Genomic DNA, 18,634 nt, shown 5'->3' with positions numbered 1-18,634 from the left:
ATTAGATTTTTTACCATGTATAATTTAAAATTTTTATTAATGCAATTTTCTAAAAGTTAACTAAATAATCTGGCTATGTATTGCTCACCATAATAAGTATTGTATAGGTATATATTACCGTTTAACTAAGGTGATACAACCTTATCTATGAATCCAATAGTTTGTAATAGCAATCAGTGATCAGGGATGTATAAAGCTTATTTAATAAGTCACTTCAGTTTTACAGGACATTGAGCTATTATGGTTCGTCAACCTAAATTGTAACCAAAATATTCCTTGACGCACACAATATTAACATACATGTTCCAATACAAACAATTAAAAACACTTAAATTTTCAATACTTTAACTGATTGAATTATAAAGTGAAAGTAGAGCGGTAAAATCCATTTCCACGCCCACTCCAATCTCCATCATAAAAGCCTGCTCACCCACCTGTCACCGACAAACCCGGCTGTCAAGTCAACAATGTTGTCGGCGCATCCTCCCACCACCAATTAAATGCGATGACGTTCCCGCCAAGGAGGGAAGGAGCAGTCGCAGTACACTACGCATGCGCCGTGCTACAGCTGGTCCACTAAATCAGCTGTTCGTGGTATGACGTGGGAACGTTCGTGGGCGAGATGATTGAGTCGTGCCGCTTCTGTTTGCCGATTACACACTCAATGTCAAGGATAATCTAGTCAATAAGGCTTCTGGTTTCTCTAGTTGTTATTCCAAATTGGACAATTTTAAGTCGTTAACAAACGTTTATACATTCCTGAAATTTTTGAAATCTCACTGATAGGCTGAAAAGATGGTCCTGTGGAAAAGAAAACTCAGTGGAATTAACACTCTCGCCCCGTTTAAAAAGTGGCGTTTATTGTAAACAGACTAGGAAATCGATAGTTTATCTTTACTTTAAAACAGTGACACAGATCTAAGTTGAGTATTTTAAGCTGGACATACTATGCGTAGAACTAGCTGTGTCCCTTGTAACTGTAACACTGGCTTTTTATTTTGCCATTAACCGTAGATGAGCCAAGGATCTGGAAAAACGTTCACGTTTCGAATAACTAAAAAAACTAATTTTCAGGTTAGAACCAAAGGTGTGCTATGTGGATGGTTATAGTAAATGCATGATTACATAAACTAACATTTAAAATGATGGTTCTCTTTGTTTTATGTATTTGAAAAATAAGATATTTTATAACAGCAAAGCAGAATGCAGATTTACCACAAGAACATTTTTAATATAAACACAGACCCATAAGGTGGAGATATTTTGAAATGAAGACTACCGGTACCGTAATTCACTTTATCAAAATCAAAACTAATTTCCCCCGTGCTCCTGAGACGCTTTATAGACATTAGGGGAACTGCCAGGGTATATGATCTCAGTATATAATCTCATTTCCCACCCCAGATGCTAAGAAGCAGATGCGAAGGTTTGACGAACCCCAATATTAATTACACATCTTATATTTAGCCATCGAGGTGTTCACCTGGAATGCTTCCTTTCAACTAAAAACAAGAGAGTTTTGAATAGCGTCACCCGATTTTAATCAATTCTTATAATTTCCGATGGGAGGAATTTAATTATAAACTTCCACGTCTTCGTCAATACAATAATCTTTAGGCTGATGAGCATCTTTTATAAAATATTGCTTTGTTCAAAGATAAAATCTGAATAAAGGTATTGTTGATAGGCTTAACTCGACATTGTTAAATCTGTAACTAAACTGATTTATTCTAAAAAATTTTCACCTTGTAGCATGCATGCTTAAAGAGTTAATTTGTTAAACATTCGTAACAATTCTGTATTATAAAATCAATTGATCAGTAGTTTAAATTTATTGTTATTAATTTTACAAAGTATGTTTTGATTTCTTTGCTAGTCTGTGCGAGCAAGAGAACAAGTTAAAATAATTCAAACGTTGTCAACACCCAATTCTAATTTTGACAGTTCTTCATCTGATTGGTTTAGTCCATTCGTGGTTTTAGTCTATAACATTAATTCAGTCAATTAGAGGGGCGCTTTCAAATGTTGCATAGAATTTGAATTAATTACAATTGATTCTGTTAGAATACTCACACAGGGTGTCCACAAAAAAATTGTCATTAATTTCCATGACTTTCCCTGACTATCCATGACCATATACCATTGATTTCCATGACTCACGAACTTTACACGCAAATTATAATATAACATACACGCACAAATATAACTGCATGGACATGTTATTTTGCAGAAAATGCTGAAATATGTAATAACAGATAACAATGGAGTACAATAGGTACAACAATGAACTAAAACAAACCGAAAACTCAGCAAATAATACAACTGTAATAAATAGAATTGTCGAACATTTGTGAAAAATCCTGAAAATGCTACAACAGTCCAGGTTACAGCTGACTAGAGCATTGAATGGTCCCCTCAAATCCATCCATAATTGGAAATTTCCATGACTTTCCATGACTTCTTGCCTATTTCCCTGACTTTCAATGACCAAAATTTTTTTCCCTGACTTTCCATGACTATCCCTGACTTTCCAGAATGTGGACACCCTGTCACATGGACGTGAGGTCTCGGTTTCTTGCTACTCAATGTTCAAAAATGAAAATCAGAGAGGTGACTCCCAAAGCAATAGCAATAACGGTTTGGTAACGTTAGATTGAGACTAAAATTAATTAGTACTGTACTGGTAAAGAACGTACAGTTGCATACTTTGTACAACTTGTAGATAAAATGTGGTAAACAATTTAAATTTGCAAAGACATCGTTTATCATAATTAGTTTGAATTAGGTTTGAAATTTACGATCGAAAACTTAAGTCTTTTAGTGGAAAGAAGAATTATTTTTAAATGTAGTTTGTAAATCTTTGTATCTGCTAAATGTACGAAACACCTAAATAAAAAGTAGGTCTTTAATAAATCCTAATCCCCTATTTCACCATCAATTTGTTTGGTTACATTTATTTATTTCAAGGATCCACAATATCAAGACTGCTGCACACACACGCACACACACATGCAAGATAGCCCGGAGCAGCTGATTATCTGTCTGAAGATCCAATTTATATGTAAACGCGCATGTTGGCGAGATGAAACGGAGAGTGTTGGTTCCATCGAAGCCGCCAAAAGAGACGGAGCCGAAATTACGCCCGGCTTGTTGACAGGTTTTGTGTTTAATGGTTAATCGGTGTGCTACCACCATTAACTGGCTGGCTAATAAGAGAATGTCTGCTAAAATTGGTCCGACAAATTGCAAATGGTAGGTATTTAAATCAGGGAATATTACAATGTTTATACTGGTTCTTGAGGTGGTGTTTTTCTATTGAATGATTTTGTAGCTGAATTCCTATTGATATGCGTATCACAGTGTTAACGAGTTTGTCTAGAGGTCGAGCACAAGGCTTCAGTCCCTGAGGTTACCGGGTTCAAATACAGCCAACCACCAATGGTTGTAGAGTTAGGTTTTAATTCCACAACCAGATATGTACTCCATACATCTTGGGTATAGCCTGCAGTTATGTTAAAACGGTTTCAGGCTAGAGTCTTACGTCTTACGATGTAAACAATATAGTAAATATTACTTTTCCCAGTTTAAAATTTATTATAAGAAAAATTATTGGGGAATAAACAACATTTAATGTAAAAGTGAGACAACAGTATGGTTTAAAACAAAGTTATCAACAGTATTGCGTGTAGACAAAACATTATTTCTCATTCATAAAACTACAGCCATCAATTAATCCTCCAAAGAAAGCGTCAAAGCAGATTTTGAATTAGAAGCTTATAAGCAAACAAGTCGGTGTACAAATTTGCGTTTCCTATTTAGCGAAATTGCAAGCCAACAAAACATTAATGAAAACAAGGGCTTGGAAGAGGGCTTAACAAAACAGCGCTAAATAAAGAACTAACGAAAACAGAGGTAGCATGAGGGGGCAAGGTGTGGGGGGGGGAGAGAACCAAATTTTTAATTTAACGGTTACGTGTTGTCTTTGAAGTCCTTAAACCGCGCGCCGCTCTGTTTGCTAATCGTGCTCAGCTCCACAACGCTCATAGGACCATCTAAGAGGTATTACAGCGGAAAATCGTTTTTACCTTGTTTTTCTAAACGATTAGCCTCGGTTCAGAGGTATCTAAGGGGTTTAGAAATTAAGTTCTTAGAGAAAACATATTTAACTCCAGCGTTTAGTAAAAAGGTTTGCAAATTACATTCCTATCTGTTGGTTGACTAGCGTATATAAAAAAAATCTGACAGAGAGAGGAGAGAATACGGAAATGTACAGGCTATATTTGATTTTGGAATTAATTAAAAAAAAAAAACACGAACACCTTTATCGGAGTGTTTAAGTATTAGCTTAGTATTAGTCATACTGTACATGTAACAGTGTACTACTGTAACATTTACAACCTAACGCATTTTTAGCAACAAATGCTAAAAATTAGAGTCTGGGTTTCAAAAAGTATATAATTGTTTACATATCTTTACAATGTATTAGAATGTCGTATTCGAGTCAAAAATAATAGCCTTAAATTCTACATGTTACAGTAGCTCAATTAGCAAGTGGTAAATAAGGAAAAAATAGTACAAATTGTTTCTTTACTTTATTCAAAACACCACACCCTCTTTATTGATGGATATCCAAGCGAAATCTCAAACCATTTTATTATTCCCAAACACACCACAGGACATAAAACTTGAGCTTATAAAAAAGGAAGACCCGATGTACATGAGTACAGATTTGGATCAGGACCAAGTATTGGGGTTGAACTTACTGCGGCCGTTGCAGCAGTTTATGTTACGACCAACACAACGCACGACCTACCTCTGTGGATACTGGGTACACTATACACTATACACTGTGCACTTTACATTATACACTGAGCATTAGTGACAGGTTGTAGGACATAACCTGTGTAATGTACGGTAATGGTGGTACTGCTGTGGAAATTGTGTGGGTCATAGAGTAAACAGATTTGTAGTGCTAAGTTTTGAACACTATAATGTAATACCTTTGTAATACTGTATACTGTAGCTGTCGCAGCTACAATTTTAAAACTAAATACTTTGTGTGGTGTGCCAAGCATTGTTGAAGAAAACAACAAATGTGTTCAATTTATAACGTCAGGGTTTAAGTAAATAGTAAATAATCTCGCTTAAAAGAGCTTAATCCAAAACTCAAGGTAAATCTTTGGAGCCCTTCCTAATATTTCAAATTATACATTTTGAACTCCATCAATATAACTGAAACAACTGTGAATCAGGTGAACTATAATATAATACGTTGCATTTACTGAACGCTCTTACAAATCGGAGAAACAATAGGCTTATATCTCATTAAGATAGTGATTACTCAATTTCATACTACAACTTATATTTCACACTTTCGCAAACATACAAGTTCTACCACTTTACGAACCTAACCAAGTTTTTCAGTTCTTACCCATATGTGTAGTTCAGCAAGTTTCCAATTAAAACCTGACCCTTAAAGTAATTTAATTGACATTCCGGGCCAAAGAGAGCAGCACTTCCCAGTAGCCCGGCTCTGTACAGCGCTCTCTGCGTGACAAGCGATGTCAATAGGCTCATCAAACCGGATAAAACAATGACAGACCGGACGGGAAATGCAATTCTTCGTACCGGACCGGATTCCGCGCGTGTCTGGAATGTCGATGGCAAAAACCGAGCTAATGTCTCACTCCGGAGCGGACTGGAGTGAGTGATGGACTCACTCGGGATTATTGTCACTGTCAAAGGATCTGAGCGGAGCAATTACTTCAGCGAAGGATCTCGTCACCTGTTCTTGCGGGGTTTGTAGGTGATTAAATGAATAAAATTGCCTTATTGGCGATCATTTCTCTTATGCTGTGACTATAAGGACCAATATTGTACTGAATTATCCGTTTAACAACTCTTTAAACCTTTTTTTAAAACATTGTTGGATTTTGACAATTTTAGGCTGTCGAGTTACGGAAGTTCTTCGGGAAGTGGAGCCTCTAAACACAGCGTGTGCTACTGGGTGCTCCCACCTCGCACAGAGCTTAATTATTATCTTAGTTTGTCAATATTGTTAGTGGTTGGATTACAAATGTTGTTGCATTGCTATATCCTGCCACTAATATGTATTAATATTTATAAGCGTACTTTGGTAGTTTTCATTTTGGATTAGCTTTTTTCCAATCAACCTTCCTGATACGCATTCTTAATGTTAATAATTGTCAGAGAGTAGGATGTATCATGTCATAATACATCCTACTCTCTGACATGTACTGAATTATTTTAAACAATGTTTCTGCTACAAAATAATACCAATGTTGACTATCTCTTCAATAACTATTGTACTGGTTGCGACATTGACTAGATAGTCTTAGGTTTATTGCTACTGCAGCAACAGTAATGTATTTCACTAGTTCATGCGCAGAGAAATAAAGGTATGGTTAAATAGTTTTGTTACATTTGAAACTCAAGTTTAAATTGAAGTTTAAATCAAAATAAGTGTAGGTTTTATAAAAAAAAAAAAAAAAAAACTGGATTCAAACATAAAAAATCTCTATTTTGGTTAAAGCAGGGACGAAGGTATAAGTCACACGACAGCCAAAGCTCACGCCCGGAAGCAATTTTGTTCAATTCCAACTGAATTTCTCTCTCTCGCTCTCATTGGAATAACACAAATACGTTACATCGCAACTGGCTTTTACCATTTCTAAAACCTTTTCGGCAACTTCTCCCTGTTGGAAAAGCTATTCTTTTGTTTACATAAACTTCCCTACTGTTTAAATTTTGTTCCCTATTAATATATGCTATTCAATTAGATCATCATAGAATATCGTTTATTTGACGACTAAATCAGTCGTCGGCCTTTTAGATTAGTTCAAATAGTTAACCGATTCATATTTAGAATAAGAAAGTCAACAATACCTTGTTTTAGTTAAAATTAATTGCAGCTTAAGTATATTTCACATAATTAAAGCATTAAATCACTTAAGCAAGGAATTGTCACACGATTATGACGTCTTTTAATCCAATATAATGGAGTGATAAAGAAGGTAATACTAAGTTAATGTAGCTTGCTTAGCAAGATCAGTTTCCTTTAGTATTGGTTCGAATCCCCAAAACTTAATTTAAATCGGAATAATATAAAAACTGGTATGAAAAAAACATAACATAAATCCGATTATACATTAAATACTGAGAATTTTGTGAATAAAGTGATAAATTAGCTCGAGGTTCTATTTAATCAGACGGTGCCGAAGTAATCGATAGACAACCTGGAGAAAGCCTGTTACATTAATCAAGCAGAACATTTGTCTTGTAAGTCACAGAAGGCAGTCGGAGCTCGTTTGGAACATTTCACATTCTCTTTGCTTCGGCATGCATGTTTAAAACCAAATTTCATCTTTCACAGTTTGGTATTGAATAGTATAGGCATATTGTGTATTATGTAAAAAGAGAGTATAACCGAGTATCTCAGATATTAATAACTTTGTCGTTTTATTAACTTTCGATACTAATGTAATCATTCCCTAAGCAAAAATGGTGGAATGATCATCTTATAGAGTATGCCACTATTAAAGTTATATTTGATTTCCACTTTTAGCTTTTCATACTTGGATAGTTGATAGGGATATGAAAGGTGCTATTTACGATATTTCACCCCTGTTAATTGGACAAGATAAAAAAGTGTGAATAAAAAGATTTTCCAAGAGCACAACTTTTTCTATGGTTCAACTGAACTAAATTTTTGTCTAAAACTGGCGGCGACGGTTAAAACATGAAAGTACAATAATACTTTATTCAGTATATATTTATATTGTGTTACAATTCATTTGATCGTTTCCAATAAAGTTTTCCATTAATAATCACTAAAGCTACAGCATGTAAAAGACGTACAATCCAGTATTTTCCACGAGATCAGAGCTGTTCAGATCCGCGTCGAGTTGAGATGAAACTGCGACACAAGTATTACACGCAATTTTCACCCAATCCCAATCCCGCTTTGACGGCAAAAACTCTAAACTGTCCCCAGTTTGCGTCAGTTTCCCGGCCTGGCACCAATTTCAAGCTACTTCTTTCACTTCCTTTTCCTGCCTACTGTTATATTACTAACATTACTTTTTACATTATTAACTTTTATATTACGGATGTTCATTAACATTTTATAAGTAAAATTATACAATATATTTATTTTCTGTTAATATTAGTATGGTTACAAAAGCAACTATCAACAAATCAATTGATGTACAGTTAAACAAATCGACTACAATATTTATTTTGAAAATTGTCAACAGCGATTTTTGGTGTTTAGAGCGCTATTCGATGAACTTATATTTACTATGGGTAAAACAAGTGTTTAATGAAATCTCTCTGTACAACACTTTTAAGGGAAGAGTGACTGAAAAATTCGTTTACTTCACAAAAAATACGTTGCATCCACATATACAGCATGTGATAGCAAACATCCGTATTGCTAAAAACAAATCATCCCTATGAAAATAAATAAACATCAAATAAACGTTTAAATAGTAACCTTTATCTCCTACTATATTTTCTAAGGCCTAGTTTCGAAACTGTTGCGAAGTAATCCATTCTGCAACTGTAAAATTGCACTAGCATTCCAGGCGAGGCCTAACAATAATGTAACATTTGTGTCATTGTGTAACAACAATCAACAAGTCGTAAACAACAATCACAATGTTGCACTTACTGTTACACTGGATGCTTACCTTGTTTTACACCTAACTGTAACTTGAAACCGTTGTTCTATTCTAAACCACACAGGATTTATTCAAATTCTTGTGTTTTGCTTGATTGTTAGTTCAGAGACAAAAAATCGCTAGTATGGTTTTTATTAGACTAATCCTTATTAATAATCAAGCTTAAGAGTCTCTAAAACATCATTTACAACAAATTGGTAACTCACCGGTCGTCCAGCAAGACTCTGCCATGTGAAGTGCAGTCCTCCAAGATGCGCTGGCACCGGCACCACGAAGTTGAGGGCGTACTCGTTGAGAACACCGTCCCTGACGTAGAACAGCTCTGCCTGGAGACCTGGAACAGAGTGAAACCTTAGGAAACTGCTGGAGTGTTGGGATGTAAGTGAAAACAATGCAATACCATATTTGTCCCTTTGATTTTGATAAAACTTAAACCTAGCCCTAGGTGAAAGGTTTGTTTGGAAAATCAACAAATATACAGTCGTAGCCTAGAGAATATGGATTAAAGAGTGTAAACCAGTTAGGTTTTTTTTCACCAAGCAAGGACATGTGTGAAAAATAAATTGACAGTCTTTAGTGGGTTTCGAAACACCAAATTGTTTTTCGCACTTTCCCATATATAAATTCATCAAACAACCACTAGCACAACTGAAAAGAAAGGAAAAACCCCATCAAACTATCCACTTTGAGAACTACTTTTCTTTAATTTAAACTTTGATCAAGTCCTGCTCTAAAATTATTTTACAAAATTACCAATCTAGAAACCCAGAATTCTGAAAAGTTGCTCAGCCTCGTTCTCAAATTAATTCAGACTCGAAACGAAATTAAAATCGTACACTCTAGAAACAAGTTGTCGGAGCTGGTGTAATTATTGCAGAGGAGATTTTGTAAACGGCAAAGTTTCTCGCTCGGTAATGAAAGAGCTCAAGTCCCACTGATTGAGGTCGCAACTTGGTAAAGTGGTCCGAAGCCTCCCGCGTCCAACTTTTTAATTAAGATTAGCGTCTTACGGACAGAAACCTGATAGCAACAGCTCTTGGCCTGATTGAGTTTCATCTACGTCTACGTTCTCGGTGGTGTTTCAACTATTTACACACACAAGTTTTGACTGGTGTAGGCCTAAGTATTGTTGATATTGTACAGTCGTTTTCAAACACAGTACTTATTAGAGGTTGGAGGGTTAAGTGCTAAAAAGAGTAACACACTAGATAGAATTAGTACGCCTCTCAGGGTGATGGGGTCTATGATTGATGGGGGGTGATTTGTGGACTACCTGAACGGTTTGAATGGTGTGTTTATCACTTAAAGTGAATTTTTACGTCTAAGTATACAGTACTACCTTCAATTATAATTGGGGTCACTTCAAATTCCCATGAATAATATTATGTCAGGTTCTGTCATCTATTTTATTTAGGTTCCAAAGACTAGAGTAGCACAAATACTCCGCAAATGCTTTTAGAACCTTAATTTACACTAGGGATAGTAGCCTAACACTACCTAGAGCTAGTTCACTCGAGACACATTTTTTTCAATAAGAAATATTACGAAAAGGCCAAACGTATGCTCAAACACATTGATTCTTAAATGATAGATGGTTTTTGATGAATAAATCACATTAAAGCTGCCATCAGTGAACACGTAACGATGATTCGCAAAACGCATGTTTCCCCTTAAGTTATGAAATTTATCAAAGGAAAACAATCAGCTCTTAACAATAGCACTATGTAATTATTTAAGCGTTGCTATTTTATAGTATAATGTATTGCTTTTACAACTGTGTGTACGAGATGCTGGACAGCTTGCACATCACTATCGCCAAGCAGAGCAACATCCTACAGGTGCAGCATCTCGTTGATGTTGAGCCGATGATCAAAGCAGCGGGATGTTGACAGCCAATCATCGATTAGCGAGTGTCAAACGACTACGACAGCGACTCTGACTAGAGAAACTCATCTAATCCCCCCAGCATCCTACCATCCTAGCCAGCTGGCGTTGTTGCCATGTCACAATCAAAATTCAGTCGAAGATGGATACAATTGGCTTACTTAACTCATGGAATGTATGAGGTAGGTATTGACTATCGGGTTGTATCGATAGTTAAAGTAGAAGATATTGTTAATATGATTTTCAATGAGTAGCTCAGCATCACTTTTGTCCGTAAACCTTTCAACCGGATATCGATTTAACTGATTGTTGTGTGAAAACAATAATTTACTTTCATCCGGCTACGTTTGATGAACATTTTAAACCTGCTATGATCGGTTGAAAAAATAAGGAGGTTTCTCTAAAATAAACTGAGCTACGTGACCCTCAAGCTTTTATTCTCACAGGTATATACGATTTCTTCCAACCTGATAGATAATGGGCTTTCACATTGATTGATATTATCCGGCAATCGTAACCTAGAAGGCCTCCGAGTCCCAAGGTGGCCGGACTCATAGCACTAAAAAACGTCTCTTCATATCCGAATTGAGATGGCGAATAAGACACTCTGAACCATTTTTACAGCACAAACAAGCGGCGCGCGGCGCGAACCGCGTTGAGAGAAGGTTGTTATTATCGGCAATTATACAGAGTGAGCGGAGAGCGCACTGAAGCACTCACAGTCCGATCTCGTTGCGCACGATTCGTTGCTCAACACCTCGTCGAGTCTACTCAAGTCTACTCTAGTTAACAGGTCAAACTGCTTACATTCACTACAGCTACAACTATCACCTGTCCGCTGCTGTGGGGGAAATGTTGGCGCGAACCTAGTGCAACAAATTAACTGTTGAAATGTCAACACTGTACTGAGAAATGTGAGCAGAGTTATACTGATGTATAGGAGCATGAGGAAATAAATATTCATATGTTTGTGTCAAAGGTCACATTAAAATTGTTTGTACAACATTAGTCTTGATATACGAACAAAGATATATGACCTACAGGACGGAAACGAAGAGTTGAATCGAAAAGATACAAGTGGGCATTCTGTGCGGGGCAAAAGGTGATCTAGGGATCTTCACATACACAGATTGAGTTGAATGGAAAAAAAATAATTTATGGAACTATATATGAGTTTTAAGTAGTGTTGAGTAATGAATCCACTTATACCTGAACAATTACGTTTACTAATTTAGGGTGTGTTCAGCAATGCCCTTTAATTTCTGTTCATGGCGGGGAATAGGGATATAAATTTTATTTCTTAAAGCCTCGTATATACTCGTGTACTTTTATCAAAAATGATTAAATATTAGCTTCAACATTCAAGTGATAAACAATTTTAAATATCATATACAAATAAGAGTTAAAAAGTAGACACTATACGCAAACAATTATTATTGGTCTCGACACAAGCATTAATTACAAGTCATATAGATCATACCTCAAACGTACAATTATCCACGCTTATAAAGAGTGTTTGCAATGAATCGGTCATAAAAAACTTCATTGACGTCGAAAAACTTAAAATTTCAAACGCGCTGGATGCGCCAAATGGCCAGGTGCCGCCCACAACTTAGCCGGGCGGTGCTTTGTTGTGATCAGATACGAGTGTCCAATGTCCTGGCACTGGCAGCACAATGCGGCTGTATGCAGATGCCGGCCATAAATACACGAGGTGTCCAGTTTAATTGGTATGGAGGTATGCTGGCGGACTACCGTGCTGAGCGACGCTAAACACCGACGCAACCATTCATACCACCACCACTATACCACCACGGTACAACCATGGAGGTATGCTGGCGGACTACCGTGCTGAGCAACGCTAAACACCGACACAACCATTCATACCACCACCACTATACCAACATGGAGGTATGCTGGCGGACTACCGTGCTGAGCGACGCTAAACACCGACACAACCATTCATATCACCACCACGGTACAACCATGGAGGTATGCTGGCGGACTACCGTGCTGAGCGACGCTAAACACCGACGCAACCATTCATACCACCACCACTATACCAACATGGAGGTATGCTGGCGGACTACCGTGCTGAGCGACGCTAAACACCGACACAACCATTCATATCACCACCACGGTACAACCATGGAGGTATGCTGGCGGACTACCTTGCTGAGTGACGCTAAACACCGACGCAACCATTCATACCACCACCACGGTACAACCATGGAGGTATGCTGGCGGACTACCGTGCTGAGCGACGCTAAACACTGACACAACCATTCATATCACCACCACGGTACAACCATGGAGGTATGCTGGCGGACTACCGTGCTGAGCGACGCTAAACACCGACGCAACCATTCATATCACCACCACGGTACAACCATGGAGGTATGCTGGCGGACTACCGTGCTGAGCGACGCTAAACACCGACACAACCATTCATATCACCACCACGGTACAACCATGGAGGTATGCTGGCGGACTACCTTGCTGAGCGACGCTAAACACCGACGCAACCATTCATACCACCACCACGGTACAACCATGGAGGTATGCTGGCGGACTACCGTGCTGAGCGACGCTAAACACCGACACAACCATTCATATCACCACCACGGTACAACCATGGAGGTATGCTGGCGGACTACCGTGCTGAGCGACGCTAAACACCGACGCAACCATTCATATCACCACCACGGTACAACCATGGAGGTATGCTGGCGGACTACCGTGCTGAGCGACGCTAAACACCGACACAACCATTCATATCACCACCACGGTACAACCATGGAGGTATGCTGGCGGACTACCTTGCTGAGTGACGCTAAACACCGACGCAACCATTCATACCACCACCACGGTACAACCATGGAGGTATGCTGGCGGACTACCGTGCTGAGCGACGCTAAACACCGACGCAACCATTCATATCACCATCACTATACCAACATGGAGGTATGCTGGCGGACTACCGTAATGAGCGACGCTAAACACCGACGCAACCATTCATACCACCACTATACCACCACGGTACAACCATGGAGGTATGCTGGCGGACTACCGTGCTGAGCGACGCTAAACACCGACACAACCATGCATACCACCACCACTATACCACCACGGTACAACCATGGAGGTATGCTGGCGGACTACCGTGCTGAGCGACGCTAAACACCGACGCAACCATTCATACCACCACGGTAGAGTAAGCAAGGAGTTAAACCCCAATGCCATTCCCCCACTACCCCTATATACTACTATGGTATAAGCAAACACCGACGCCCAGCAGAGTTAATTAACCAAATGGTAATTGAATTACGAGGCATTGTTGGCGAAATGGGTTTTGGAACTGGGTAATTGCGTTGCGTTGTTCTAGCTGGTATACTCATGTGTTGGACAAGTTGGCAAAATGTTCCTTACATAGTGTTTATGTCACGAGAAATGAAAATAAGGAATCGCCTACTTAATGTTTTGTAAATAGTTAATAACTTGTAAACAAGCAAACTTAGGAAATGTCTTTAAATATAACATTATCAGTATTTCTTGAGGTTTCGTTTTATATGGGAATCTATGGAGGGGGGGGGAGTGAAAAATAATACTGAGGGATTAAGTTTTGAAAAGTAATAAAATAGGTCGAGAATGTTGGATAGAAAAATTATTTCTTTGCATTAACCTATTCCCAGGATACAGCACGATTAAAAATAAATAAATACAAATAAACAATAAACACAGTAGGCCTATTTTGTGATCGGTGGTGGGAGGTATCATACAGTGTGATAATCATTCAATTATATTACGAAACAAGAGGTGTTGACAAAAAATACGATAACATGCAATTAGTTAGATTTAAATCAATAAGTATAAACTCGAACATTCCTGCGGTATCTAAAGAAATAATAACTAAAACAGGAAGCAATACCGGTGGATTTATAACAAAACCTCTCTCCTATAAGATTGAAATACGACAATCCTTTATAAACACAAATGATCTTTTAAAAGGAAGAATCCGTGATTGTTTCGGTAAAATGCGACTCGAGAGATACTTTCCTCAGGGGGAAGCGGGAAATGGGTCAAACAGTGGCTGAACAGCTGAACAGTGAACACAGAACTCAGGGGGAGTTGGTGAGGTGGTACAGTGGAAACAAAGCTACTGTATTGTGGTGATCTGACTTTACATTGCTATCTGTTAAGCTGTGGTTAACTTTGACTTTACAAAGCATCGTTCAATACCGAGAAGCTGAAGCATTCGTTTTCACATTATTTCGATTAATCATATCACTTTATTAGACAGCGACTTTCCTGAGTGTAGCTGAATGTGGATTGCTGAGTGAGCGTAAATTGAATGAAATCATCTTTATAGCCTTAATACAAAGTACAACTGATTATTCATCCAGGACCTAAATTACCAACGATCAAGGACTGTTTGGTCAAGTTCTCAACCATTAAAATGGTACTTACTTTGCTCAGAATCGATACGGCGACCTAAGATTACTAAGTAGGCATTCAGCCAGTTTTCTACTAAAACATGTAATAATACAATATTGGAAAAGGTTCATAAGATGTACATATTAGAGCTATGTATTGTTCTATTTCGCAACAATGTACTCAATAATTAACCACTGCAAAATGTGATGCCAAAATGACAATTTATAAAATGTCTCATTAAATAAGGCTCATAAATATTCTACAATTTGAATACACGGACGTCAGGTTAAGTACATTTGTGTTTAATTGCTTGCCAATGTTGCACCGACCACGTTTACATAAGTTTACAGATTCACTTAATCAACGATAACCTCAAAACCAACGTTGGATGTCACGATTTTTGAAAATGTTATGGCGAAACAAAGTGCTTTCGCGATACGTGTCAACTCACATTGTTTGTGAGCTTTAGGGGTTGAAAGTGTGAGAGGGTTAGGGAGAGGTGCATGGTGCGGGGAGGGGTGGGAGACATGGGAGAGACACACCCCACAATGATGTTTGGAACACAAAGTGCGAAACATTGTCAAGTGTCTCTTGTGATTCAGTAATTTATGTAGACTACTCAGATTAAACTGCTTGTCTCGTCGAGAGATTGTCAAGTAGCTAAACATTTTAATGAATTTTTCTTGGCGTTACAATTAAGTGACAGACACGCATAGATAGTGGTGAGCATTTATAACTTCCCAGCAAACCAAGTAGAATTATTAAATTCTGTGCTGATCAACTTCTAATGTGAAATGATGGTGTTTTTTACTATAATGTAAAGTATATACTATAAATATAACAAAATTATTTGTTGAAGACCTATCAACGCATAGTAACATTTTTGTGAAACTTCTGCAGACGGGAGGGCTACTTAACGTATATTATATCCTACACAGGGTACTTGAACACTTACACACATACTGGATACAATGTTTTAATTCCACAGTTCATGAAACGGTAAACAGTGGCTAAATAATTTACACGCCTGTTCAGAATGAAAGGAGGTTTCCAGCAATGTTTGGTTTAGATTATACAGCTAAAGAGGTAATTAGCATAAACGTGCACAGCGAAATACAGTACATACGGCCGCGATGCGACCATATGCAAGGGCTCACCATTGCACCAACGATACTTGTTTTATTAAACACTAAACACTACAATGAAACTGTTATAAATATGATTTCGTTTACCATATTTTAGTAAAGATCTAGATTTCACGACTGAGAACATTTTTTCTATGTGCGAAGGAAAATACAGGTTAAGATATGCTTCGAGTCATCAGGTAAATCGCTCAGTAGCTAAAATCCCTGATTGGCATGGTTTGAACCTCCGTAGCTGCATGCTAAGAATGAATAATGTCAAACACGAAAACGACATTTAAATTGCCTTAACGTACTATAAAAAGCATACCATTTTAAATATGGAAATACTCGAATAGGATTTGTTTGATTTCATTGGTTTTAAATGACGAATACATTTATTCAAATCGAAATCTGTTAAATTGCAATCAGTCGTAATCAATTTTACATGAAGCAATCAGTCTAAAATCCTTCCAATCAGTTAATTAATCCAGATGTAGCTTTAAACATTTCCCACTTAGGAAATCACTACAGTATTACTCTGACAAACTTTGGATTATAAGGTTGACAAACAAATACTATGATAATTTAGTGACACGAGTGTTTGTACGAAAATAATTGTAACAGATTATATTCTAGGTTTTAAATTAAATAACTACAAAATTGTATGTTTTTATTGAGAACTTTGTCTCACTTGAAGGCCAAATCGCATTTTATTTTCTAGATACAGTGACTTACAGCCAAAAGTGGGCTCCGAACCACCAAGTTAATTCAAAATATCATTGGCAGAATTCAAACTCAGTTCTCCAGGACGGATGATTCGCGCTCTAATCATATGTAAAACCAGCCGCACTCTGCACCCCATTAGAGATATGTAGGTATAATTGACACGGTACGTGAACATAATCATGAAAGACATGGGGTGATCCCTAAAGTTTACTTACAAAACTACTTTCATACTATTTTTCGCTGCATTTAGTTATTCGCTCTTTAAGTTTCGCCAACTAAACTAGAAGATGTAGTACAGGACACTGATACAACAAATCGCCCCATAATAGAGTCGGTGTTTCAAGGGAGAAAGTACTGTGAGGGCGGCCCTCCCCTAAATCAGTCGGACCGGGACCAATTGATTGTACATGGCTGTTACAAACAAGGTCCTAGTGCTAGAGGACGGAGAGCTTTTAACTGTTAGCTTCTACAAGTCTCTTAGCTGGTATTGTTCTAAAACCTTTCTTTCCTCTCTTTTCCCTAAGTTTTCTAGGTAAAATCCGTCTTTAAAAAATTACTCTGTCCAGAATCACGTTTAGGCTTATCACATGAGCTTCGTCTTATACGATCAGCTTCGTTATGACCTAAACTATATCATCACTAGGGGTGCAACTAATTTGGAAACGATTTGGTGTTAGTATGTACTGTAATGTACTGTAAGTATACTAGCCATTATGCAACCATGTGGAATTTGTAATAAGTAAAGGTAACGAAATATGTTTCTCATATTTTTCCTCTTAAAATATGTATCCTCATGGGTTTCTGATATGGCAATGTGAAGGCATTGAACAACAAATGCGGGAACAATAATACTAATGCAAAAAAAACATATTAAATCGACGTAAGTGTGATTGAAATGTTAGACAATATATTGTATGCTCGGTTATTTCAAACACGTCCGAATTAATTTTTACTCAATGTCTCGTGAAAAAATGAGTTTCAAGCATAATGTTTACCATATCTATACCTAAATATATTCAACTTTTCAAAATGTCAATAACCATTAACTACACAGATATCAACAACAATTACAGAGATATTTGTCATAGTCAGGCACATAACGTGTGTTCGCAGTAAATTTCAAGTTTGACACAAAAAAGGTTTGTTTTTACAGAGATAAATATGATGGGAAGGGACGGGGAGAGTACAAACGATAAATGTCACACAGTCCACTGCCATCACAATCACACGTCACCACATACGTCATCGCGCCACGGCCTTTTGGTCCTTCATGAGCCGGATAATCGCTCTAGCAACGCGCTGTCGTCGACACGTGTGTAAAACATTGTTTCCGGCATCAGACAGCTTTAATGTCTGGCGTGTGTCTAAGTGTCTAGGCAATAAGTCAAAGAATCGTTGAGGCGTTCACAGTTTAATGCTATCTGCATGAATGACAATGATATGATGAATTGTTATAATGTTTCCTACTCTGTTTGTGTTTTGAGGTATTGGAGACTTAAAAAAACAAACGGATAAATCCCAAAAGGAAACTAATGTACTTTCGGAAGATAAATATCACATTAATATCCATTTTGGAGCTAGGTGAACCAACCACGTATTTAGGTAAATCCTGTACTTAAATTTAAAGGATAAAATCCCCTAAAATACATCAACCTTCCATCCATTAGCTAATCTTCTCGTAATATATTCACTAAACATTCACACCAAACCACTGATAAACCCCAGACTAAATTTACCAATCTCTTATTAATCTAATAACGACAT

At 37.5% G+C, this 18,634-nt stretch overlaps 1 protein-coding gene across 2 annotated transcripts in view; it reads right to left on the bottom strand.

Annotated features, from left to right (window-relative positions):
• Nucleotides 1–18,634, bottom strand: part of LOC128990875 (tyrosine-protein kinase Dnt-like) — a 93,225-nt gene that overhangs the window by 12,793 nt on the left and 61,798 nt on the right. For both annotated transcript variants that reach the window (XM_054413503.1, XM_054413504.1), the window contains exon 2: nucleotides 8,909–9,036. In XM_054413503.1, coding sequence (XP_054269478.1) covers nucleotides 8,909–9,036 — 128 coding nt within the window. The remainder of the gene's footprint in view (nucleotides 1–8,908; nucleotides 9,037–18,634) is intronic.

This window comes from Macrosteles quadrilineatus, unplaced genomic scaffold, assembly GCF_028750875.1.
Source record: "Macrosteles quadrilineatus isolate MER2022 unplaced genomic scaffold, UCM_ALF_1.0 Scaffold_3__2_contigs__length_128488019, whole genome shotgun sequence".
In the NCBI taxonomy this organism is placed as follows: domain Eukaryota; kingdom Metazoa; phylum Arthropoda; class Insecta; order Hemiptera; family Cicadellidae; genus Macrosteles; species Macrosteles quadrilineatus.
Note: the sequence above shows the minus strand (reverse complement) of the source record. Positions and strands in the feature narration are given on the sequence as shown.